General features: G+C 37.7%; 1 protein-coding gene across 2 annotated transcripts in view; it reads right to left on the bottom strand.

Annotated features, from left to right (window-relative positions):
• Positions 1 to 26,405, bottom strand: part of Wdfy2 (WD repeat and FYVE domain containing 2) — a 150,929-nt gene that overhangs the window by 65,654 nt on the left and 58,870 nt on the right. For both annotated transcript variants that reach the window (XM_003477444.5, XM_063232695.1), the window contains exon 3: positions 15,530 to 15,603. In XM_003477444.5, coding sequence (XP_003477492.1) covers positions 15,530 to 15,603 — 74 coding nt within the window. The remainder of the gene's footprint in view (positions 1 to 15,529; positions 15,604 to 26,405) is intronic.

Genomic DNA, 26,405 nt, shown 5'->3' on the forward strand with positions numbered 1-26,405 from the left:
GTTCTGTCTCCAGGTCTTTGCACCTCCTCTGCCTCTCTCTTCAGCACTACTCCCCACTACCAGCAGGAGTCACTCCTCCAACCTTCTAGATCTCTGCTCAATGATACCTTCACAGTGAGGTCTAACCTACTCTTTAGCACGCTTTCCTTCCTATCCTCCCTTTATTTGTTCTGTTCCCAGCCCCACAGCATCTATGACCTCTACATCATTAAAAATTTCTTACTTACATGAAGCTTATCAAATGCAACATAAATTTCATTTAGTAAGAACAGGAGAGGAATTTTAAGGGTGGCAATGCTGGCGTATATTTTATTTCCACTACCTGAGCAGCAGGTGCTCAGTAACTGTTAGACAAACTGAAGAAGATTCAATAGTTTGCTACTCAATGGTAAGCTTGGAAGAGCTGGGTCTTTTAACTGGAGATTCAATGCTTACCATAGAGGATTTTCATAAATATATGTGTAATCATCAGACATAAAAAAGTAAGAGTTAATTGCTAAACTATTATTTTTCCTAATCAATGTCTAGAAAATAGAACAGCATAATACTTTTGACTCAAGTCTGAGGATTAGCCAATGTTTTCATTCATGGGTCAATAGAAGTAATGTGTTACTTTTTCAAGCTGTTTTTAACCATGGTCTCAGTGTTGAAACTACTACAATTTTTTCTGGATTTAACTTCATAAGTGTTCAGCCCTGAACACATGCATCAAACAATGAACAAAATAAGGAAGCCAGTCTTACATATAAAATCAAGTCTTCTTAGCCAAAAATGGTGCTCTCAAGAAGCAAAATAGTTTGAAAATGATGAGTTTAAAAATTTTTCCTTTAAAAGAGACACTATGGTAGCTATTGTTATGTTGGGTTATCTTATGGTAAAACACTATGTTACTTAAATTGTTCTGTTCTGACCTCTTTTGTTATGTCCTCTTTTATCTTAATCTTTTTGTAAAATTAAAAAAAATTTTTTGAATTTTTCCTTTAAACTTAATGTGGCAAATAGTTGTATAAAAAACAATTCTCTTCAATTTCAGATGAAATAATTAAGGTTATTAAGAAGTAAATTAAGGTTCATCTATTGCTGAAATGAATAAAATTTCTGCCACAAAAACATAATTAGCACATACTGAGAATGAAGTCTGTTAAGTCATTTATAAAACCTTCAGTAATTCCATACATTATTATCTTCAGGTGACACTGAATAAATTGAGGTTGATGCTAAATTAACTTGCCCAAGTATCCAGCGGAAAGACAGATGCAGACTTCTCTGGAAGCAAAGTTTATACTTCAGCTATGCAACTCTGCACCTACTATCTGAAGACACAGTGGTTGACAATAGTTCCTCCGAAGAACACTTAGTAAGCCCCAAATGAGGAATGGAAGAGGATTAGAAGAAGACATCATTTCCTCTCTGTCAGAGAATTCACAAGGTGACTAGGTGATGAGAATGAAGGTGAAAGGAGTAGGAAATTCTGGATGGAAACAGATAAAACTCCGTTTTTATTCATTAAGAAAAATTACTCAGCTTTTGATTTTCACAAGGCTTTCTACTGGCTATGAGAAATGCCAAACATATAGTGCACTTCTTGCCTTCAAAATATTAGGCTAAAGGAAGTAAAGAAGGAAATAACACTATCATGCAAATACCAAAGTAGAGATTTGAACAAAGCACCACACAAAGCTTTTAACTCTGTCCTAGAGAGCTGGGGATTTAGCTCAGTGGCTCAAGCACTTGCCTGGTAAGCACAAGGCTTTGAGTTCGATACCCAGTACCCTCCCCCCAACCAAAAACACCAAAAAAACAAAAAACTGCTCAGGAGTGGAGAGGAGAATGGGCGTTTCCAGCCTCTGGTGGGAGATGGCAATTAACTCTGTCCTATGGTAAGGCATTCCTTTCATAAGATTGGCTTTGGGGATTCAGGTTAATTCTTAAAGAACACAGAGAAATTCCAGAGAATTCTGGAAATGAGAAGGTAGTGAGGGCTTTGTGTTGATGTGGTCAGTAGTCTTTTTACAACTATGTATTTTGCTTCAGTAAATTTAGGTCTAACACAGACAGCTTTGCTTCTCATACTATGTGAACTTGTATCATAAAAATGTGTAAAGACAAACAAGGTGGTGCACACCTGTAATTCAAGGACTGAGAGGCTGAGGCAGGAAGATCTAAAGTTTGAGCTCTGTCTGGGCTTAGCAAGACCCTGTCTCAAAATATAAAACAGTAACAACAAAAAAGGGCTACTTCATTGTGAAGCTCTGGGTTTGATCCTCAGTACTGAAAAAGAAAATGCATGGCCTTCATTGGTAACTACGAGAAAAGCTGTTCCTCTATTTGTAAGAGGAGAACTTGGAGATGAGCAGGGAGTGGAGGAGGCACATTTATGGTGTAGCACAGAAGTACATGATGGGGAGGGGTAGGCAGTCTAGAAAGGAAAACAATTGCTTACCACTGCACTGGCTCACTATAGTATCTGAGGGCAAACAAAGGCACACAAGCCCAGGGCTGAATCCCAGGGAGCAACTCAAATCTAAGCTACTTCCCTCTCTGCTAACAGAAGCCTCCGGCCAGCCAGGACAGCCTCTGACCACAAGGCCAGGTGATGTCAATTCAACAACCACAAGGTGCACGAAAGAAGAGCTGCTTCCTCCACACATTCTAGTGAGTTCTCAAGCTTTATAGCAATAAATAAATAAATGAATGAATGAATGAATGAATGAATGTCAGATGGCTCTTTGGGGATGTTTCATAACTCGGCTGTTGTCAAGGTACTCCTGAGAAAGGAATGCCTTCGAAGGTGACTAACAAGGAAATGCTACACCCACCACCTGAGCTTTGAATCTCGCAATCAAAATGACTGTGACAGGAGAACTACGGCTTGCCTCCCTAGTTTACATAAAATCAGCAAGCCATTTGTGTATGCAAGATGTTCACCTGAGTCTGGATTGAAATGATTAAAGAGGTGTTTTAATTTCTACTGTTGGAAAAGATTATAGGAACACAGTTCTGTGGACCCTACCCTAAAGCTGGACTCCTAAAGAATTAGAAAGTAATATAACCTTCAATGGCTGGAAACCTTTCTCCCTTCTATACTCGCAGTAGAATAAGGGAGTCCCCCTTGTGATGAGAAATTTGCTCTAGCTTCTCTATTCAGCAGTAATCTACCTGTCCAATGCCAATTTTGTTCTTGAGATGATCAAAATGGCAACAACTTGGATAAGAAATTCTTTCACAGAAAAAAACTACAGTGTTTTGATGGTCCTTGTTTTGCAGTTCACTGGTGAATTACTGTGCAGAAGGAGCAAAGACCAGAGATGGAGCAGACCCGAACTGCATCATCCTATGCTACCACCAAGGCATTTCTTCCCCTTGGAACTGGCCTACTAACTCCACATGACACATTTTTAGGTTTCCCAGATATTGCTAACAGAGAATGCTGCTGCTGTTGACCATAACATTGGTCAACAGCAATTTATAGAGCACTTGCTACATGCAGGTTGGTCAAGATGCTTTTTCATGTGTGATATCAAATGATGACACCCACTCCATAAACAGAGGCAACTATCACACCCATTTACAGGTAAGGCTACTGAGACAGGAAAAGGTGTTTGTCCAATGTGATGCTTCACATTGGGGGGAGGTGCTGTGATCTGACCCAGCCAATCTGACTGCAAAGTCTAAGCTCCTAACTTTTGTTTTGCCAGCTCAATAGCACATTCATTCATTCATTCATTCATCCACTCATTAATTCAATCAATAAGTATTTCAATATTAAAATCTATGGGTATTATACTGGGTACTAGACACATAATGGAAGCAAGCAGCCACAATCCTTGCCTTGTGGCCCCTATCCTGAATATATAATTAAGTATGCCAGTGATTATAAAATTGCACCGTGACAGCCACTGCACAGGAGAAGTGCTCTGTGCTAGTAAAACTCAAGATCAGGGAAGTCCCCCAAGGGAATGAGAAATAAGATCTGAAGACTAAGAGCTGCAGGACAAAGAGAAGAAGAAAGCAGTCAAGCCAGAGGAGCAGCAGCTCTAAAGGCTCATAGAAGGAGAAAATGGGGTGAGAAGAAGGGACAGAACCTTGGCTGTGAAGGCGGAAGGCTGAGTGAAAAGCACTGTAATGACGCTGCAGGGTTAGACCTGGCAAAGTCACATACGTGAACATCTTTGTCTGCATCCTAAGAGGAAGAAGTCACCAGACAGGTTGTGCTAGGAGACATGACAAGGTTAACATTTGTATTTTGGAAAGATCGTTATAGTTCCCGTATGGAGAAGAGTGGGGGAGCTGCAGCAAAAGTGGGATGATCAGAGAGGGGGCAACTGCGGGATCCAAGGGAGGGATATCCAGGGAGGATAACGGGGGAGAAGATGATGAAGGGGTGGGACTGCGTGGAAGTTGAGAACCATTTAGAAGGTAAGCAAGAGATGGATTAGATAGGATGCAATGATGACCAGAGAAGGTGACTCCAAAGATCCCTGGCTTGTGCAGCAGGACAGTGTTTCCACCCCTGACAGAGGAAACACAGGGAAGACCAGGTATACAGGGAGAAGCCTGGATCTAATCTTAGACTGAGTGAATCGGAGATTTCTTTGTGACATTCAGTAAGACACATTAAGAAGGAAGTTGGAACTTCAAAAAAGGTCTACAAAGAGATAAAAAATAGGGTTGCTGTTACACACATATTAAGAGAGCCATAACACGGATGAGACTGTTCAGAGAGGTATAAGGATCTAAGACCAAATGTGGAGAAACTCAATAATTAATCAATTGGTTAAACAACATTCTACGATGCAAACAGCTTAAGAACAGGAAGAAAATCAGGAAAGTTCTATTAGCATGAATGGACAAAACAGACTATTTTATAAACAGTCCATAGTGCTAAATGCTACAAAAAGGCTAAACGTCATGAGGCGTGAACAAAAAGACTCTATCAGAAACAATAAGCAGTACACTAAATACTGCAGAGGCCAGAATTTAAAAATATCTGTTGAAATTACTAGGGCTGTGCATGGTGGTGTGCACTTTCTCAGCAGTATGGAGGTTGAGAAAGGAGGGCTGCCATGGGTCTGCAACTAAACTGTGCTACAGAGTTGGTTCAAAGCCAGTTAGCACCATACCCTGAGACTTTGTCTCAAAACAAGAAAAAGAAAAGAAGAGAAAAGTGAAGGGGATAGGAGAGGAAAGGGAGTGAAGAAAGACAGAAAACAAAAGAAAAAGAAGTCCACAAAGAGGTCTTTTATATGACCACAGCCAGAGTGACCTCAGTGTCCTGATGAGACTGAAGCCAGACTGCAATGCTGTGAGAGCTCAAAGTGAGGAAACCTAGTAAGGACTACAGAGAGCTCTTTACTGAAGTTTAATTATGAGGTGAAAAGAGACAGAACATCAGCTGAACATGGGAAGGGGCCAAGTGAGAGTGGTGATGCTTTTGGTCTTGTTTTGATGTTTTAATTTTTAAAAATTTTAATTTTTATTAGTATTTGTTTATAGAACATAATCTACATTCATCATAGGGAATCAGTACATATACATAACACATCTTAATTTTTAAAAATTTTCCCTTTCCCTCTCCCCCATCTTTTGGTCCCTTCCCATTCACAAAAGACCTGTCTCCATTTCCTATTATCTTTTACTTTGCTATTTATTTATACTTCAGGTTTTTCATAAGACAAACCATGTGATATTTAAGATTGTGTGTCTGACTTATTTCACTTAACATTATGTCTGAAAGTGAATTTGCTTTCCTACAAATGACTCAAATTTAGCCTTCTTTATGGAAAAACAGTACTTCCTTGTATATAAATTCCACATTTTCTTTACTCATTCATCTGTTGACAGACATATAAGCAGCTTCCAAGATGTAGCTATTATGAGTTTTTCTACTATAAACATGAGCTAAACATTAGTGTAATATAACGTTAACTATTTTGGGAAGATATCTGAAAGGAAATAGCTGGATCAAAAGCAATTTATACTTTTAGCTTTCTCAGGAATCTCCATAATGGTTTTCATAGTGGTTGTACTAGTTTTATTCCCACTAATAAACTAGAGCGGTCCCTTTTCCCTGCAGCTTTGCCAAAATTTGTTATCCTTTGATTTCTTAATGATGGTCATTCTTTTTGGAGTAAAATAGAATTTCAGTGTTAATTTGCATTTCTCTAGTGGCTGGAGATACTGAACATCTTTTTGTGAATTTACTTGCCATTTGAACTTCTCTCGAGAAGTATTTATTAATTTCAGGTACCCATTTATTGACTCAGTCTTTTATTTTGGGAGGTCTAATTTATTTGAATTCTTTATATATTCCAGATGTTAGTCCTCTGTCCTAAGGGTAGCTGACAGAATTTTTTGGAGTCAACTGTAAATTGTCTCTTCACTCTGTTGGTTGTTTCCTTTGCTACATGAAAACTTTTTGAAATAACCTTATTTGCTGATTCTTGATATTATTTCTTTTGCACTGGAGTTCTGTTCACAAAGTCCTTGCTTATACCTATGATCTGCAGAGTTTTACTTAGTTTATCTTCCAGAAGTTTAAGTGTTTCTGCTTAATACAGATGGCTGATCTACTTTGACTTCAGTTTACTACACAGTGAGAAAGATACGGGTCTCAATTCAATCTTCTGCGTGGCTAGCAATTTTTCCTAGCACCATTTGCTAAAGAGGATCTCTTTCCTCCAGGGTATGATTTTGGCCCTACTGTCCAGAGTTAGATGGCTGAATGTGCCTGGAGTTGTTTCTGTGTCCTCTGTTCTGTTTCATGAATTCACATGTCTGTTTTTCACACCAGTGCCATGATTTTCTTTTTTTTATATCACTGTAGCTTTGCAATATGACTTGAAGTTGAGGATTCTGATGCCTCGTTCTTTGATTTTGGTCTGTTGGATTGCTTTTGCTATCTCAGACTCTTCTGGTTGTTTTCTCTGGTTCTATGCAGAATGATGGTATTATTTTGACTGGGATTGCATTCATTTATGTATTAGTTTTGGAAGTATGGCCATTTTGACAATACTGGTGCTGCTCATCCGAGAACAGAGGATGCCTCTCCATTTTCTGACATTTACTTTGTCCTCCTTTTTCAGAGTGCTAGGCTTTTGTTGTAAAGCTCTTCTACTTCATTCATTAGGTTAATTCCTAACTATTTAATTTTTTAATGCTATTATGAATGGCACTATTTTCCTAGTTTCTCACTGGGTTCATTCATTATTGGTATATAGCAGTGATATGAAGCTATGACATGTGTTATTTTTCTTTCAACACAAAAGAGTAACGTATGAGTTGTTTTAGCTAAACCAAAATTTCAGTATTCAGGTTTAGTTGTAGTGTTGGCACTTTGTGATAAATAAGTAGGTTTTGGCCTGCAGTCCAAGCACTCATCTCTAAAAGGTTTGCCATCACTGTGAACAGGAATGCTACTCATTTTGTGTGTTGACTTTTGTATTCTGCCATATTGCTGAATTTGTTTATTCATTCTAGGAGTTTTTAGATGAAACTTTTGGAGTGTTCCATGTAAGGGATAATTTCACCTGAAAATAATGATAACCTGAGTACTTCTCCTATACATAATCCTTCTATTTCTTGCGTATGCCTGATTGCTATGGCTGATGTTTTGAATACAATATTGAACAGAAGGGATGAGAGTGGGTATTGTCTTGTTCCTGATTTTAGAGGAAAATCTTTCAGCTTTTCTACATTTAGTATGTCGGCAGGAGGTTACTCACAAATGGGTTTTATCAGATTGAGCTAAGGTCCTTAGATCTTCTATGGTCTTTCACAGATTTTTTTTTTTTCTCCCCTGTATCTATGGAGATGATCATGTGACTTTTGTCCATGTTTCTATGATGTACTGATTTGTGTATGATGAGTCATCCTTGCATCCCTGGGATGATATGTGATCTTCTGAGGACTTGTTGCATTATTTGCTAATATCTTGTTGAGGATTCTTGTATCTATGTTCATTACGGAGACTGAACTGTAGTTTTCTTTTTAGTTGGGTCCTTGACTAGTTTTGCAACAGGGTAATGATAGTTTCCAGTAATGAGTGGCCTTCTCTTTCAATTAGATTAAAGGGTTTGAGGAGTACTGGCATTTTATCCTCCTTGAAGTTCTTATAGAATTTAGCTGTCATCCATCAGGTCCTGGGCTTTTCTTAGTTGGTAATTTCTTATTACTGCTTCAATCTCATTGCCTATTACTGGATTGTTCAGAGTATTTATGTCTTTCTGGTTCAGTCTTGGTAATACATGTACCTAAGAATCTGCCCTTTCTTTGTTTAAGATTCTCTAGTTTCTTGGAGCACAATTTTTCATAGTAGCTACTAATGAATTTCTGGTAGCTATTGTAATTCACCTTCTTGATTTCTAATTTCATTGATATGGGTCTTTCTTTCTCTTCTCTTGGTAACTTTGGCAAAGGTTTGCCTATTTTGTTTATTCTTTCAACAAACCTACTCTTAAATTCACTGACTCCTTGTACTTTTTGTTTCAATTTCATTAATTTATGCTCTAATGTTTATGATTTCCCTCCTAGTACTAGGTTTGGACAGTTTTTGTTTTTCTAAGACCTCAAGGTGCGTGCATCATTAGATTATTTATTTGCGCTCACTCTGTTTTCCTAATGTGAACATTCACAGCAATAAACTTTCCTCTTAGGACTGCTTTCTCTGTGTCCCATGGATTCTGACATGTTGTACTAACATTATCGCTTGACTCTAGGAATTAAAGTTTAATTTCTTTCTTGATTTCTTTTGTGACCCACTGAGTGTTCAGGAGTAGGTTACCTAATGTTGTACTGTTTGTGAAATTTCTGTGGTGCCTTCTGAGATTGATTTCTACCTTTGGTGTGCTGTGACCTGATAGTAGACCTGGGATGATTTTCATTTTTATTATGCATGCTTTATGGACTCCACTGTAGTCTTTTGTGGAAAGTTCTCTATGGTTCTAAGGAAAATGTGTGTTCTGTTATAGCAGGGGAGAATACTCTATAGGTATCTATTAAGTTCATTTGTTTGAAGGTATGGTTCAGCTGACATTTCTTCGTTAATTTTTGTTTGTTTGTGAAAGTGGGGTATTGAGGTCTCCTTGTATGACTGAGTTGGTGTTTATATCTTTTATGTCCAGTAGTGTTATTTTATAAAGTTGGGTGTACCAGGACAAGGGATACAGCTCAGCAGCTCAGTGCCTGACTGGCAAGTACAAGGTCCTGAGTTAGATTCCCCAAACCAAAACAAAAAAATCCTAAAGTTGGGTGCACCAATATTTGGTGCATATACATTTACAACTGTTATCTCTTGATCCACTGAATTGCTTTTTTTAAACTAAAACACAGTGACCTTCTTGGCTCTTTTAATCACTTTTAGCTTAAAATCCATTTGGTCTGAGAATAAAATTGCTACTCTTATTGCTGTTTAGATCCTGGTACTTAAGTATTGTTTGGTCTATAAATCTTTTCTTGGGGTCAGGGATTTAGCTCAGTGGTGTAAGCACTTGCTTAGCACCAAGTTCGTGAGTTTGATCCCCAGTACCAAAAAAAGAAAAAAAAAAAAAAAAAGAAAAAAGAAAAAAATGTTAGATGAGTCTCTTGATAGCACCAAATCCATGTATTTTTTTATCCAGTCTGTCAATCTGAGTCTTATAATTTCCATTTACATGGAAAATTATTACTGGCAGGTATTGTTCTTTGTCTAGGACATTCTTAAAAATATTGTGGAGTGTTGGTTTGGTGTTCATGAACTTAAGGTGTTCTTTGTCACAAAATGTTGCTATTTCCCCTAACTTAAAATATGAGATGGGTATTCATGCTAAAGAATCAGTATGACAGTTGGATCAAGAAAGTCTTCAAAAATTCAAAACTGCAATGCAGATGCCCTAAAATAATCTGAAGTCAAACAATTTTCTTGGCAACTGAATTCAGTACTGCTTAAGCAAGTTTTCAGTAACCATGCAGGTAATGAGCAAAAAATGACAAGGGTCCATGTACAAATGACATCCTTGGAGGACAGAAGTTTGCTTTGACAGGTTCCTAAACAGTTTATGACTCACACCAATGATAAAAGCACAACTCCTACAATATTCTTAAGATGAAACCACATTCAGTGAACTATACTGCATGAATAAATAGTAAGCAACTGGCTTGTTGATCTGCTAGGACTATTTTTCTGTTAAGCATACCTCCAATACCTAAAATACATACATGTTAAATTCATTGTAACTTATCATCACAAAATCAGAAGAGGACTACCTAACAGTGTACAAAATGAACTCACTTGAGAACTCCAGTTAATTCAAATGATGAGATAATTCCGAAATGGTAGTATTTTAGGTAAAACCCATGATAAAATGAGGGAAGCAGAAGTTAGGGTATCTAGCAATGGGGCTATAATATTTAAACAGGAGGGAACATTGAAGATTCTAGGCCCACATTACTCTTTCTGAATTAGTATGACTGATTCAGAAGACTTTCTGAATCAGTATGATAGCTGGATCAAGAAAGTCTTCAAAAATTCAAAACTGAAATGCAGATGCCCCAAAATTCATTCTCTGTTGTTCTCACGATTAGGATCTTACTAATAAATGCTACCACACTAGAAATCCTGGAAAGCAAGAAATAACCTCACTTATCCTGTAAGTGCAAATGCTGGGTTCCACCATGATGACTGGCAAGTGGAAGTCAGCTGAACACTGCTGTTCCTAAGCTGAGCAAGGTGAAGGTTTTCAAGACACCACTTCTCCAGGAAGCATGTCCACATTCCTGAAATTCTTCCTCTCCGGCATGACTATACATTCAACTCAGGGACAGCTGACACGCTTTAATCACAGGCTATTTGCACTTGTCATCACTGCATAACGTAAACATCATATTGGTGTGGTCCTCATAGGCTTGTTATAATTCACAATAATAAACAACTCATCAAAACACCTTTTTGAATTAAATGTTCAAATTCTTCCCTCCCCACATCCCATTTTTTAAAAAATTGCTGGACATATAAACTCCCATTGATCGCCTCCAAGTCACTAGTGACCACATTTGCCAATTCCTTGCCCTTGTTAGAAGAAATTGTGCCCTAGTTAGAAGAAATCAGCAGGGCATAATACTAACAAAATCTGTCCAGGGATGGGGAACTCCTAGCTCTGCTACCATTATCAGGAGTATTAGCCTATCCACTCAACCTAGAGGAGGATACCAATACATACAGAAGAATTAAGGTCTTTCTGAATGCTAACCTCATCTTTCTCAAGAGAATTTTTTCATCCTCTTTAATATTTCTGGATACTTCCTGGAGGCATACTCCACAGCTAATCAATTGTTGGAATACTGCCAGAAAACCTTATAGGGATATTATTTACAAGGCATACTGAATTAGTGTCCTCCAAAGTGCAAATCCCTTTGCAATCTCAGAATCTGATCTTATTTGCAAAGAGGTAATTTGAAGATGTAAAAATTGAGGTCATATTAGATTAGGGGTAGCCCTAAATTTGATGGCCAGCATCTGTTTGTTTTGTATCAGGGATGACCAGTGTCTTTATAAGAAGGCCATGTGAAGGCACAGAGGAAAATGGTGTAAAAATGCAGGTAAGGACTGGAGTGACACATCTGTGAGCTGAGGAATGCTAAGGATTGCCAGCAACCTCCAGAAGCCAGAAGAAGCAGTCTTCCTAACATGCTTCTGACAGATATGGCCCTGGCAAACTTTGATTTCTGACTTCTAGCTAGATTCTAGCACTGTGAAAAAATAAACTGGTATTTTAAGTCACCTAGTTTGTGGTACTCTGTTATGGCAATCCTAGGAAATCAATACATCAAATAGTGACATACTGCAATCTTGCTCTAAGGGAAATACAGCAATTCTCTCCTTATTTACAAGGGATACCTTCTAAGACCCCCACTGAATGCCTGTAACCATGGAGTGTATTCAATCTGGTAAAGAAATAGTGCCTTGGTTCACAAATGCTTCTGTTCACAAGCAATTTGGTTTACAAACAGAAACATTTGGTAAAATTTTGCTTTCATTTGAGAACTCAACATTGAGCGAGGAACATGAATGTGGCCATTGTCTCCAAAATCAATGGATGAATTAAGTTCACAATTTGAGGTACCAAGGTATATGTTGATTTTTCCTATATGTACACACAAAATATTCCTATTATAGTTTAATTTAGAAATTAGGCATAGAATAAGATTAACAACTAACAGTAATATAGAACAGTTCATAAAACAAATGAATTATTTATTTCTAGAATTTATATTTAATATTTTTAGTTCATGATTGATCAAAGGTAACCAAAATTACAGAAAACAAAACTGTGACCAAGGGAGGAAAATGTATAAGGACTGTTACAAATATGGTAATACCTTGGTAATATCTTTTGAGTATAATAAAATACTTTGAGTTCGAAATCTTGGTCTCTGATAATAAAAATAGCCCTGAAGAGCTTGGATTTCCTTCTAGAAGATACAAAATACATATTACATTTTCAAAGAAGTAATTTCTCCTTTCTACTTAAAAAGTAATATAGTCCCTTATAGAAGCTACTCCTGTTTCTTAAAGCTTGTGGAGTAGGGTATTTCTTCTCTGTTACAGCAAAAGTCTCTGCCTGCATAACTTTTCTTACTTATGATACAGATTCCCTGTTTTATGAATTCTGCAGAGAAAGACACCACTGTGAGTTACATAACATGACACAATTTCTCAAATACAAGTTTATACACACACACAAAAAAAAACATGACACAGTTTCAGACCATGTCGTCTAAAGAATACCACTGGTGAAGCAATTGCAAAGTTAAGTTGTTAGGGCCAGGGATTTGTATTTTTTATTCAGTAAAATAAACTAAATAAAGATTGTTTTATGATCTCATCCTTTGTTTAAAAATATTTAACCAGGATTTTTTCTTAAAGTTCATTTGCTATATTCAAGAAACAAAGAATGTATATATTTTCTCTGAAATAGGATTTTTCATGTCTAGAAATTAAACCACTACATGTAACTGTTTTTAGCCATGGACCTTTTATTATAGTGATCAATGAGAACCCTGAATTTTAAACATGATATTTTCTTAATGTATTTTCCCTAACTCTTTGTAAGTCTTCAAATGGGTATAGGTAGAATATATAATTTATTTTCCTTAACAACACAAATTAGGCACTTTTAAGGAAATTATTTAATATCATTCAGGCTCCTCAAACCTGACTGATGCTCCAGTTCACTGGCAGTTTCACCTGCTAATTGGAATGGCTAAGATAAAAGGGTTCTCCTCTTCGGTACAGTGAGCAGCGAGAATTCCCCGTAACTTATTGTACTTACCTTTCTTGCTTTCAGCGTTACATTTATCAGCACCCATTAACCACATGTATTGATTTCAAAAACTCAAAGAACCACATGTAACACACATGTAAGTATTTTCAGGGACAGTGAATATTATACACATGAAATCTGTGAATTGCTAGCCAATACTCAGATAGCAGCTCTTCTTTTCAGATTTTCTTTGTAACAAACACTTCAGTTCATTTAACATATCAATTAATGCCCCTTATTTTTAATTTGAACCCAGACCCATGCCCTCAGTTATATCTGCTGCCTTTTTTAATTCTGAAATAGTGTCAGTACAATGCTAAGCTTTCCACGTGGGTCTCTAATTTGCAATCCTCTTGCCTCAGCCTTTCAGATTTTGGGGATTACAGATGTGTACCACTCCAAAGGGCTCCCCTTTAGTTATCAGAAATAAATTTTCCTACATACACCCCTCCTTTTAAAAATAGCTCTTCTTAAAATAGACAAACATCAGCATCATAAACTTTTCTTCTGTCCTCCTAAGGAACAGCTTATATACCTACCAAATACACTGGCTATTACAGAATATATTTGTCAATAGACTGGTTTATATTTAACAGTACTGTTAACATTTTCACAAGGCCACAACACAAACATTTTCACTAAAGATGAGAAAATTTCATGCCCACCTCTAACATTTGTAGAGGTTGGGATAAAGCTACAAATTGGTGGGTAGGGGTCCGTATTTTCATATCTAAGTATTTAGAAGTTACAAGTCAAGTTTATGTATTAAATAAAATATGATGTTACAGCCCAATACCGACAAGTCCACCTTCAATTATCTGGAAGAACATGCTCTTAGATCCCTCATGTTCCACACCACATTGTGGTGACAGGGAAGCCAGCCCACCCTGTTCTCTTCCCACTATCGAGAGGACAAACGTTTTAGAAGCAAGTGTCCAAGCTGCAACCCAAAACTCACTTATTTACTACAAAATGCCAACACTGCAATTAACTCTGAATACTGAGGTTTTAGTTTAGAAAAACTCATACATTAACATCTTTTAAAAACAACATGCCTGTTGTAGGTTTGCCACCACTGTCCCACTTGCTCAAACTGCTTGCCTGTAGTTATTCCACAGGGCTAAAGAGTACATTCACTGGTTCGACCCTCCTAAAGACCAACTCAGGGCAAAGGCCCGTGCAGACCCTGGAAGCACGCTCTGAGCTCTTTAGAGACAGAAATTCCATTCTTAGGGCAGAGGATATAGTTGGGAAATGAGGGTTTAGGTGCCTCAGACCCTTTATCCTAAGGGCAAGGTTGGCCAAAAGATGGTCATCTTTTATTTTTCAATTTTTTAATTCTGGAGACTGGGTTTCACTGCGTGGCCTACGTTGGCCCAGAGCTCCTGATCTTTCAGCCTCAGCCACCTGAGTATCTGGAATCAGAAGAATGTACCACTATATCCTGTCTTTCAGAATTTGGCCTTTTAGGAAACAAATTCTAAAACAGAGTCTCTTGTGCCCAGGAATAAAAGCAACACTGGTTAATTCACCAAATAAAGACTTTACCAAATGGGACATTTAATATACTAGCTGAAATTCAGTATGCGAGAATATGAAGAAGATAGATAAAACCTGAAATTACAATCTCTAATCACTTCAGTTCCCTGGAGGTTTATAATCAAAGGGTCTAATATTTATCTGGATCTATCCTATACACGAAAACCTAGAATCTATTCTTTCTTTACCAAATTCCTGAAAATTGACAGAACACTATTCACATGCTAGAGGGAGCTGACAAGACAAGAAGCAGCAGAAGGAAAACAGTATCAAAGGCAAGATCAGACATGCAGATGGATGAGAGCTTTTCCCTTGTGTTATTCACTAGTGTAGGGAGCATACACCGGGATTAGTCATCTGATCAAAGTTCAGTGTCACCACAGAACAAGTTCAGGCTTTCAGCTGGCTCTCACTGATGCAGATCCAGGCAGTTCTTTCCTTGGCCTCTTAGTGTATCTAGCCCGGCGCTCAAGTATGGGGGAGGTCGCGCTGAGCCTTGTCAGCATACTAACAACTCTCCCTATGCAGGATCTCTTCCCTCACCATCATGTGCTCCACTGCCATTTCAACTGTACTTAACAAGAAAATGATTCTGTAATTTGAAAACACTAATAAGTAAACCTTATCACAATACATATACATACTCCAGAAGAGAAGTATTTCAGCTGGAAATCTTATTTATGTGTACTTACTGAGATTGTACCATTGTCTAGACCTATGGACAGTCTTCTTGTTTCCGGGTTAAAAGACATGCATGAACATGGAGCTGAAAAAAATGAACATGTTGATGAAATTAACAAAATGACAGTTCTCATCAATTCAGGAGTGCTTAACTAGCTAAAGGTGTGTGGCTACTTTCCCCCATTATTTTCTGAAAATAATGTTCATTTAACTTCCACTCACCAAAAAATAGTCAACTTATAACTAATCTCTAATTTTTAAAAATTATCCTTTTAATGAATACAAGAAATAGAACATTCTCAAAATGAGCAGGTTCCAAAGTGCTTGGTCTCACTATCTCTCTTCTACTCAGATCCCATTCAACAGGTGTAACCTACCCATTTTGATAAGGAGACAAAAACAAAGGTCTTATTTTTCACCTTCACTTCCCATACCCATACACATCCACTACTGGTAAAAAAAAAAAAAAAAACTTTATTTGCCTCAGAAGTGATAAGGAAGGCATCTGTGAACTAACAGGAGTCTCTTACTCCTATAATTCAGAAGATGTGCCTGAGGCTGCTGGCTGAAAGTGACTGCAAATCTGTCTCAAGCTGAGACTCAGCTCAAGGGAGAGAGAGGCATTGCAACAAAGAGACCAGGTGTCTGTGTGCTAATTCTGAGCTGGGACTCCCAGTTCCACAAGACTCTCTGCCCAAATAAGTTAGGCCCTGTTCCAGAAAATTACCTGTGGTCAGCAACAATGGGCAAAACAGTCAGCTTCCAGAAGCCTGCTTTATCCATGTTGGCTCCTTGGAATGGGGGCCCATCCTGAAAGGCTGTTCTAAAATGTCCAATACAGTTTTTAAATCAATGTCTCTTTCTATCACACTTACAGTGGCCCTACAAATCATGGTCTTACTCATCATGATAGTCATGATCAGCGTTAAAACAGTTATTTTCACTTTTTAAGTTATGATTAGATGTCTCACTCAAGGTCACATGGGAAAAAATTGGAGAAAGTTCAAAGACATAATTAAAAATGACAATTTCCATTATGATATGTTCTAAAAATAAAATATATAAGAAAGCATCTCCCCCTCAAACTTTCAACAGTACAACAGATCTTCTTCTGTTTAGGTAGAAAATAAAAGTAGATTCTTACAATCTACTGATAAAAAGCAATCAAGTAGTATTTAATAAACTGTCATAAGAAATTTACTCTTACTTTCCCTTGGCTTTACTATTTGGCAATATTTCTATAAATTCTAAGATGCTAGTTCTCATAATCCCATATGTGTGCAGAATTAAAATCTAATGATTACACGGAAAACTATGTTTGCCAAAAAAAATCAGAAAAAATACACTGTGAATACAGCTATGTAAAATATATTCACCCATAAAAGTACACACAGAAAAACTAACTACAGTTCTTATGTTTGAGTGGCATTATTTTTAACTGTTTTTACTATTATTTTACTGTTGTTAAATTAATTTTAAATATCTAATGATTGCTTAAGATTTAAGCACGAAGTGGAAGTACAGTTGCTTTTCAATAAACTTTATTTTTTAAAAAAAGATTTAAGCATGAGTATAAGAAGCAAAAGTTAATTACAGCCCAAGCAGCTATATACCAACACCAACCAAGAATAACATTATCTATCTGCCCACCTCACCGCCTGAAAGTATTTTCTCTGTGAACTCATCTGGAGTTCATGTATAGCTATGCCATAGTAGGAAAATCCACTGATTTTAAAACATGACTTAAAGACTTTCTTTACAACTGAATAAGCCACCCTTAAGTCTATATCATTACTTCTTTTTTCCTGTTCTTCCCCTACTTATGATATTTATTACTACTCAACAAAAATGCAGGATACTTACCATCAACTACATACAAGAATTGTACAACTCAAATTCACCTTTTCAATTTAAATCACTTTATGTATATTAATAAAATGTTGCAGAATTCAAAACCAAAAGACCTTTCTTTTATAAAGGAACCAAAAAGAAGTTTTAACAAAACTCCTGCTGTTCTATTTCCTGAACCCAAGACATTCCAGACAGGGGCACACCAGAAGTAGAAGGTATAAATTCTCAGGGACTGCCAAAGATACAGCTATGCTACAAAAAAGTATCACGGAAAAACAGAACAGGAAACAAGATAGGCATCTCTGTCTCTGTCTCTGTCTCCCTCCTGTCGCTCTCCCTGGCTCCTCCCCCTTTTGGTTTTGATAGGTAAACTTTGTGATGCTCCTCAAATCACTGCCCACCCATTGCATTCCCACAGGACAATGCCTTGGGTTAGTTACCATAACCCCTGATAAGGCCAAGAATGTATGAAGTAGATTCAGAAGAGTTTAGGAGCCCAGATTTGTTGCTACAATAAATCTTTTCTTTGGAGGTTAGAGGCAGATAGATTACCATAAGGTCTTTCTAATTTCTACTTTCCAAAACTTAACAAAAAAGTCACCTCTAAAAGCTAGCACTGCTGCCCAGACACAATGGGCTCCTAGTCATGCAGCAGCAATATCAAAGGAATGATCTAGGGAGCCAAAATGAGACTCAAGTAGAGACAACAACTGTGGAATGAGAAAAGGAACCTTCTGGTCGTGGGGAGGGCGAGACAGTATGATTTAGGCATTTATTGTTGGCTAGGTTGCAAAAATGGGGTACTTCACCAAAATTAACCCGAAAAACCAAACAACTCCCCAACACTCTGCTTTAAATGCTATAAAACTATCAATTCATAAGGCAACAGAGAAATACTTGATTTCTCCCGTGGCTAAATGTGCAGGTTAAACGTGGTGCTATTCTGTCCCCCTACCCTAATACTGCTTTCTTTAAAGAGTAAATGAAGTGGCTGACCAGAACTTCACAACTACAATACATGTCCCTCGACTGCCTCCCTGGAGCAAAACTGCAACCCCGAGCTCCAAGTGAAATAAATACACCATGATAAAAACATGAAGATACACCCCCACACACACACACACACATCCCGCATCTTTTAGCTGTTTTCCAGCAAGACAGACAATCACACGAGTACGCCCATTTGCCAAGTTTCCCAAGTACATATGATGCCATATGAAGGTGGTCCAAGACTGCTCAGGTCTATAGCAAATAGGTGAAATTCAAGGCCTTATCAATAGTCTTGTTTTTGTTGCATTTCAATTTCTTATTATTCCTTTTGTGTTTGGGGGATAACTAAATTTGCCATCTACCTTTTTTGTCTTGGTTAGATGACAGTCAAAGAAGTCTACTGGCAAAGGGTTAAGAAGCAAGATAATGAAAGGTACAAATAAAATGCCTGCAGGCCTGTGGGAAACAGGACCTCTCTTCTCCAACATTAGTATCAGGACTTTTGACTTTCATGGCCTTCCACGGTCTTATCTTTAAACACTTCCACAACATACGAGGTTTTAAAAATTAAGACTGTGGTCCTTCCAGGGGGAGAACCACCAGTGTCTCCTGAGATTCGCGCCATGTTGGAACTTAGGAGGCTGGGAAATCAAGCAAGCAGCTCCCCTCCCTAGTAAGCGGCTGCAGTGTGGCAGACTGTGGCCCTTCCAGGGGGAGAACCAGCAGTGTCTCCTGAGATCCACACCATGTTAGAACTTACAAAGCTGGGAAACCAAGCAACCAGCCTGCCTCCCTGCTAAGCAATAGTGAACCTACTAGTGCACGGCCTAGAGTCAATCATCCCACTTCCCCTACCGGCCTTCTCCTGTCCCCCATTAGCAAATGGGAACCAGAAATCTGAGTATCTCCTGGGAAGTTAAGGGGGATTTCCTTCTACCATCTCTTTGAAGACAAATATTTTTATTACTGTTTTGCTCTATTCTGATTAATGCTACTGCTCTATTCAATAGTCTGTTTTGATAAGTTCTGTAATGTTCTATATTTCATTTTATTTTGATATACGTGATTGAAAGAACAACTATTGTAAAGATAACAAAATATACTGTGATACCTATTACTGTTATCCCGGTAACCTGCTGTGAAGCTGTGTATCAATTTCACTGTACGATCTTAGTTGGCTTCATACTGTCTTATTCTGTTGTATTTTACTACTTTCAAAATAAAATTTAAAAAAATAAAAAAAAATTAAGTCTTTATAATGGAAGGGAGATATTCATCTTTAGGTTCAGGGAAAACTAAAACAAAAGGCCCCAATATGAGGTGATTATATTAATAAACATGTAATCTGAAGGCGAAAAAGCTGAAGAGATCTAAGCCCCAGACAAAGGAGACTCAAAACAGTAATATCTAACTCAGTGTGATAATAACTAAATAGATTAAAGTGACTACTTACATTTCTCATTTGGTTATACTACAATTTTTTTTTTTTTTTTGGCTTAAAGAAAAAAGATGGTTGAGAGGAAGCATTTTCAAAAGATTTCCACTTGAGAGAAAAATTTCTAATTCCAATTTCTATTATTTACACCCATAATTCTTTCATTTATGGCTAACTTGTTTTCTGTCTTGTGCTGACTGACTGGCTGAACTTTGCTCTAATAAACACAAGTTTCACTGGAGATTAAGCTCTGGATTTCAATCACACTAACAGCTGTAAAATACGAAGAGCTTAATTTAGACACTAATCTTCCTCATAAGATTCTATGGTTCAAAGTTAAAAAAGTAAATAAACTAGTACATCTCTGAGTAAAACTGCGGGTGTTGAAGGCATCTTGGTAAAGTTAAGTGCCAAGATCCCATGGTAAGAAGTCACACTATTTCACAGACCACATGATTTAGGAATTCATATTAATTTGAACTTCACTCACACTTAATTTGTTTTAGGATTTGGGGGGGGGGGGTAACCAGGGATTGAACTCTAGACCTTGTGTTTGCCAACCAGGCACTTACACTGCTGAGCTAAACCCTTGGCCCCTTAGGATATTTTTAAGATTTGTAGTGCTCAACCCATGTTTTGTTTCATTAAGCATATCTCTAATTAAGGATTTTTAGTGCCTAACATTAAGAAGCATTTTTTATTTAAATCAAATATTTTAAGCATTCAACTAACATTTATCATTGTTTTCTTTTAGTCTAGTCTGAATAACATCGGGAAAGTTAATTACAATTAGAAATGGCCACTTATTCTTTTAGGCAAGTTTTACATTACAATAAAGTAATACAGCTACAGTAAATTTTAAAATGCTATCAGGAAAATCAAATAAGAGTATGCTAAATAAATGCTTACTTACATTAATTAATACCTGATATTTTTAGTTTAGATATCTGTATTTTACTTCATTTCTATTAAAAATCAAAAATGTCTTGTTTTGTTCCTTAGTAAACATAGAATCAACTGTATTATATCACTTTTTAAAAACACAAATAGTAGTAAAATTAATCATTTGTTTTTACACATACAAATTATTTTTACACAAGGTTCCATAATACAATCTGTAAAAAAGAAATCAGTAAATGGAATGATATACTTCTCAACCACAAACCAAGGAGTTATTTGAAATAAAGTATGAATTAAAACAATATAATGAGCATTTCCCAATTATGCACACCATCTCCCAGTCTAAACTTAAAGATGAGAGCCTGTAAGTCATCTAAACATTCTAAATTAAAGATGCCTGTAAGTAACCAAAACAATCACTACCTGATATAAACTCAACTGCTAAGTTCATTATTTTAAAAACCTTTACTACTATATAAACTTTCCCCAAAACTCCAACACACTCAGCAGCAGAGGCTGAAGAAGCACAGGAACCACCTCCATTTTTCTGAATTATCAAAAGTCTTTATCAATGGAAAAATTTACATTGGCAACTTGTATAAAAAAATAATTCATTTCTGTTCCAGATATAGAGCATATAGACGTATTAATCAACTTAATTTTCCAAATCTTCAATTTCAAGTTATCTGTTGCCTTCGGACTAGCCCCAACAAATAAGAAAAGGAGACCTACCTGGTCATAACCTTGCAAATTAGCCAACTTTCCCTAGTAACTCATGTCAGAATGACTGCATATATTAGTAAACACAAAGATCACAAAAGTATTGTACAAATAATTACTGGATGTATCTAATAACCGCAGTATTTCACAAATCTGAGAATAAAGAAAATGGACAGTTTATCTTTCAGGATTAAAAGTGGAGCATTTGTTTTCCTCACCTCATAAATACTTTAAAATGGCCTTAAAAAGCAGATATAATAAAATGAAACAATAGAAATTAGCAAAAAAAGTCATGATTAAAGAAAATATAATTTAAGAACAGAAAAAAAATTAAAGATTTGTTAGAAACTGTCAAAATCCTGTGTTCCATCTTACCCATAAGGACCAATATTGGGTCCTCAAGCTATTGCTCTCAACCTTTTCTACCCATAATACAAGCAGAAAATTGTATTTACACAGTCACTCAGGTAAGTGGAAAAGACAAGTCTCTACCCCCTTCATTCCAATAAGAGGATCAGTGCTCAGGAGACCTTTGATTAACTGGGACCACACCAGTGCACTGTGGCACCCAAGTCAGCAGTCCACCTTACAGACAGCATAAGGCTGCTGGGCCTCACATCTGAAAAATATGCTTCCTCAGATAAAGGGTGTAGCGTACTACAGCAGACATAAAGACTTCAAAAACAGCCAAACAGCATGTCTCACCCTGATTACAGGTCAGTAGAAACCGAGGGCATAGTGAAGGGAGGACTAACAGGACACAAGAAGTGGAAAGAACTCTGAATTCAGTCGGATATTCACACTACCGACCAACCAAGCTCTTGATAAAAACTGGGAAGCAAGCAGTTGAAACTTAGGAGTGTCAGTGAAGACTCAGATTCCTACACCCTTCACATTAGCTGAGCAGACAGTAAGGAGGCCTGACCGTAACTTCAGACTGGACTTGTCATCCCATCACACCAGGTAGGTGCAGAGGTGACAAAGGAAGTCATTTACCACTATGCTTGATATGGCTATTGATTTGTAACCACCTTCGAAAAAATGACTTCTGTTTTGCTTTGGGGACAAACTCCCACTTAGGAGCCAAGTAAATTTCACCCACCTAGCCAGGCAACAACAGAGCCCACAGTGGTTTTCCAGCTGTCTAACACAGCCCAGCCCGAAGATTTCACTTCCTCCAGCCTCCTAGTCACTACATCTTTGGCAGCCAAAGTGACTTACCTGTCCTCTATTCTCAGGAGAGAAAGTGGCAATAAAGTTCAGCGTGACACCCAATCTTCACACAGAGAAAGAATAATCTCCACCCTCTGCCACCTGGGTTTACACTCAGATTTCTGTTTGACCCCAGGCATGGCAAACCTATTTCGTAAATCTAACCATGAAACCAACCATGAAAATAGGAATGCTTGTTCTTTTCCTTGCTTTTTCTCCGTAGTGTGATGCAGATGTGTTGACTGAAATATTATAAGAACTCTGGAACAAATAATCACATTTATTGCTGCAACTAAAATCTCAACTCAGTATTCTGAGGAAGGCCTCTCTCTAGTTTGCAAATTAAGATAGGGTCCCAGGTGGGCAGGTTGTAAACTGATAATAAGTGTCACAGGCAATTATGTAGCAGCGATTATATTAGCTACACGCAGAGAATATTTTGTTTTGAAAGGATATTCGATAAAGAGTTGCTCTGAATTCTCAATTGTCCATAAAATCACCTAGTTTGTAAGAAACTACAAACCAAGTCAGCAGTCACCCCAAATTCACTAGAGGGGCTGAGAGTATAGCTCTGTGACAGAAATGTTCTTACTCTCAGTAAGACTGTGGGTTCAATCCTTAGCACCAAAACAAAATCAGAACAAAAACGTTAGAGAATAGGGTTTAAAATGGACTTTCTTCAGAAGTCTCTGTGACCATGTCCCCATCACGCTACTCCCCTGTCACGGTTCTGCCTCCCCCAGACTGTGCACAGCATGGAGGTGGAGACTCAGTGCTGTGTTAACCCCTGTGTTCTTAATCCCTTGTAAAGTGCGGTTAGGAAGAACACTCAACATTTGTTGGGCGAATTGTACAATGAAAACAGAGGTTAAAAGTATTACTTTCTGCTTTCCTTCTTTATATACTGTCACTTTTCCCAGATTACGTTCAGCTCAACACCACAGTGGCATCAATAGGGTCGAGGCTCAGTCCTTTCTCTGTTAAAAGCACACAGAATCAGGAGAAATTAAAAGATGAGACCCAGGAGGCACACAGTCAAGGCAGGGATTGGTCACAGATTTGCAGCTACAGCTAAGGGAAAGCCACTGTGGCACACCGAGCCTATCTATCCAGTAGGAGTGAGGAGTCTCTCTCAAACTGCAAGGCAGACGCCCAGCCAGGCTCAGGGTGGCAGTAGGAAGATCAGGAGCAGGAGGAAAACCTTCAGGCACCTGCTTAGGCCTTCTCTTCCTGTGAAGGGGAGATGTACAGTCCCTGGTTCTTCCTTTCCTGCATACCAGCTTTCACTGTGTATCTGCTCACAGAGCTGGAGCCTAACAACTCTTGGATTATATATTCCTGATTCAGTAGGAACAGCCTAGGCTGAAACTAGCACCTTGTGGTCCAAAGGCTACATCCCTGAGAAAACCATACTGTCTCAATGGCAAACAGCCTTAAGCAGGCCAATCTGGTTTTTCCTGGTTTCCTTTCTTCAGGGGAAGGAGGAGAGGCTTAGAAAAGACAAAGAGTAAGACTTTCCAATGTGCTAATGTTTATCTTGAAGTGCCTGCTTTCTCTTGTTTGCTAATCCCTTCAGGGGTTACTCAGCCTCTTCACACCCTGCTTTTCAGGCTGACTCTTGTTTTAAACTCTGCCTTCACTAATTCTTTCTTAAACAATGCCTCCAGCTCTCTTCCCAGAGTTACCAAACATCTACTCTGCTGCTAAGAACATAACAAATACAGTATTTAAAAGGTATTTTAAGGCACACATGTTAGCAGACACCTATAATCCCAGTTCAGTACTCTGGGAGGCTGAGGCAGGAGGATCACAACTTCAAGCCCAGCTCTGGCAATTTAGCAAGTTAGTGAGACTCTGCCTCAAAAAATAAAAACAGGGCTGAAGACGTAGCTCAGTGCAAAAGCCCTGGGTTCAATTCTCAGCACCTTAAATACGGAAGGTGTATTTTAGTGGACGAAATAAATATGCCATATTTTTAAATGCTCAAAATATTTTCTTCTGTATTGGGAATATTTCTAATTATTTACTAGTGTAAACATGCAACATGGTTACATCTGTCTTTTGCCCATTTTATAGCCTCTCAATTTATACACTTCCTTTTTTACTTGTTTTATAATACACATTGATAGGGCTTTCGGCACGATAAAAGGGAGAATATAAAGTAAAAAACAGTCTTTATTCTAAGGATGTGAGAGAACTCCACGACCACCGGGGCCTGGCTTTCTCTGCTGGAAACATGGGGCATGGGACATACATAAAATTTCCGATTGGGGTGGCTTACTGCAGTATTGAGCAGCCAATTGGAATTTTCTTTAGGCACAAACAGGAGCTGGGGAAGAAGCAGGAAGTGGTAGGCGGTCCGGCTTTGGCCTTCTGCCTCATTAGACCACCGCCATAATTTCCACTGAGGCAAGAACCTTTCACACATAACCATTATATAAGCATAATAGCGCATAACCTCTGGACAAAATTTATCAATAAAACACTGCAAAACAGTCCCCAAGAAACGCAAATCTATTTCAGGTTCTCTAACCAAAGAGTAGCTTACTTCCTTCTCAATAAGATTACGTCTCTCTCAGATTAAACAAAGCCTATATTCTTGCTCAGAGGTTAGTTACTAAGTCATATCAACACATAAGATTCCTAAGAACATAAAAACTAATTTCTGAGCAACTGTGAAGAACAATATTTTCCCCCTTTTATCTATGCACCATCAGCAGAAGCATCCAACAATGAAATTTACAGAAATCATTTCATCTGCTACCAACCTTGCTGGGTGATAGCCTTTCCTCTCTCTCTTGTTAGATACTGTGTCAAGAAGAAGCAAATCAAAGAAATATCAGAAAATGTCACTTAAAAATTGGGGCAGAAAATCAGAGAATTGTTTCCTTTTTGTTTTCCTACACTATTATCACAGCCATCACTTAACAAGTTCATCTTTTTTGATGAACTTGTTTAGGCCCTGTTATGTTGGGCCTAAATCTTGTAACAGTGTGTATTGGCAGCACAACTGTAAAGAGAAAATCTAGTAGTCAAAATTCCAAGAAGTGTCTTCTTTCCAGAAATGAATACTTGCCTCAACTTTGTGGCTGTCACCTATTTACTGTAAATTCTAAAGCCATGCAAAGCTCCAAAGATAATTAGAAAATCACTGAAAGCCACTGCATTTTTAATAATTTGTTCATAAACAGGCAAAATTATTATGAGCATTCTTTTGTCAGAGGCACAAACTTAATCACATCTATAATTTAGCATTAATTTATCTGAGTTGTATATAGTGGCATGTACTTCTAATACTGGGATATACACACCCAGGGATGAGGGGTATACACACAGCAAGCCAGAGGCAATGAGCCCAAACAACAGACCTAGAAGATTTTCCTAGAGTGCCAATTTTTAATTAAGGTTTGAAGAGAAAGAAGAAAAATGTATAATGCAACTGATAATGAATTTAAATAATTTTACACTAAAATAAACATGGAATAGAACTTAAAACACTAGATAGGAAGAAATTTGCTAATTTGAGGGGCTAGTTATCTACCTATAAAGGAACTTTTGCCAGTGGGACAGTCTAAGAAACACTGCTAAGTGAAGTGTTTAGGGTTGCTGGATCCTTTAAGAACTTGGGCAATTGAGATCCACTTCTAATCAGAATGTTTTAATCCTAAGCAAAGTCTTTTGAAAACTGAATGTTCAATGTTGAATGTCTTAAATTTCAACAAATGCTGTAACAATAATGCAAAGACATATTTACTTTACAAATGTAATCACTGGACAAA

The sequence above is a fragment of the Cavia porcellus genome, unplaced genomic scaffold, assembly GCF_034190915.1.
Source record: "Cavia porcellus strain 051 isolate PalLab524CR breed Dunkin Hartley unplaced genomic scaffold, mCavPor4.1 scaffold_21, whole genome shotgun sequence".
In the NCBI taxonomy this organism is placed as follows: domain Eukaryota; kingdom Metazoa; phylum Chordata; class Mammalia; order Rodentia; family Caviidae; genus Cavia; species Cavia porcellus.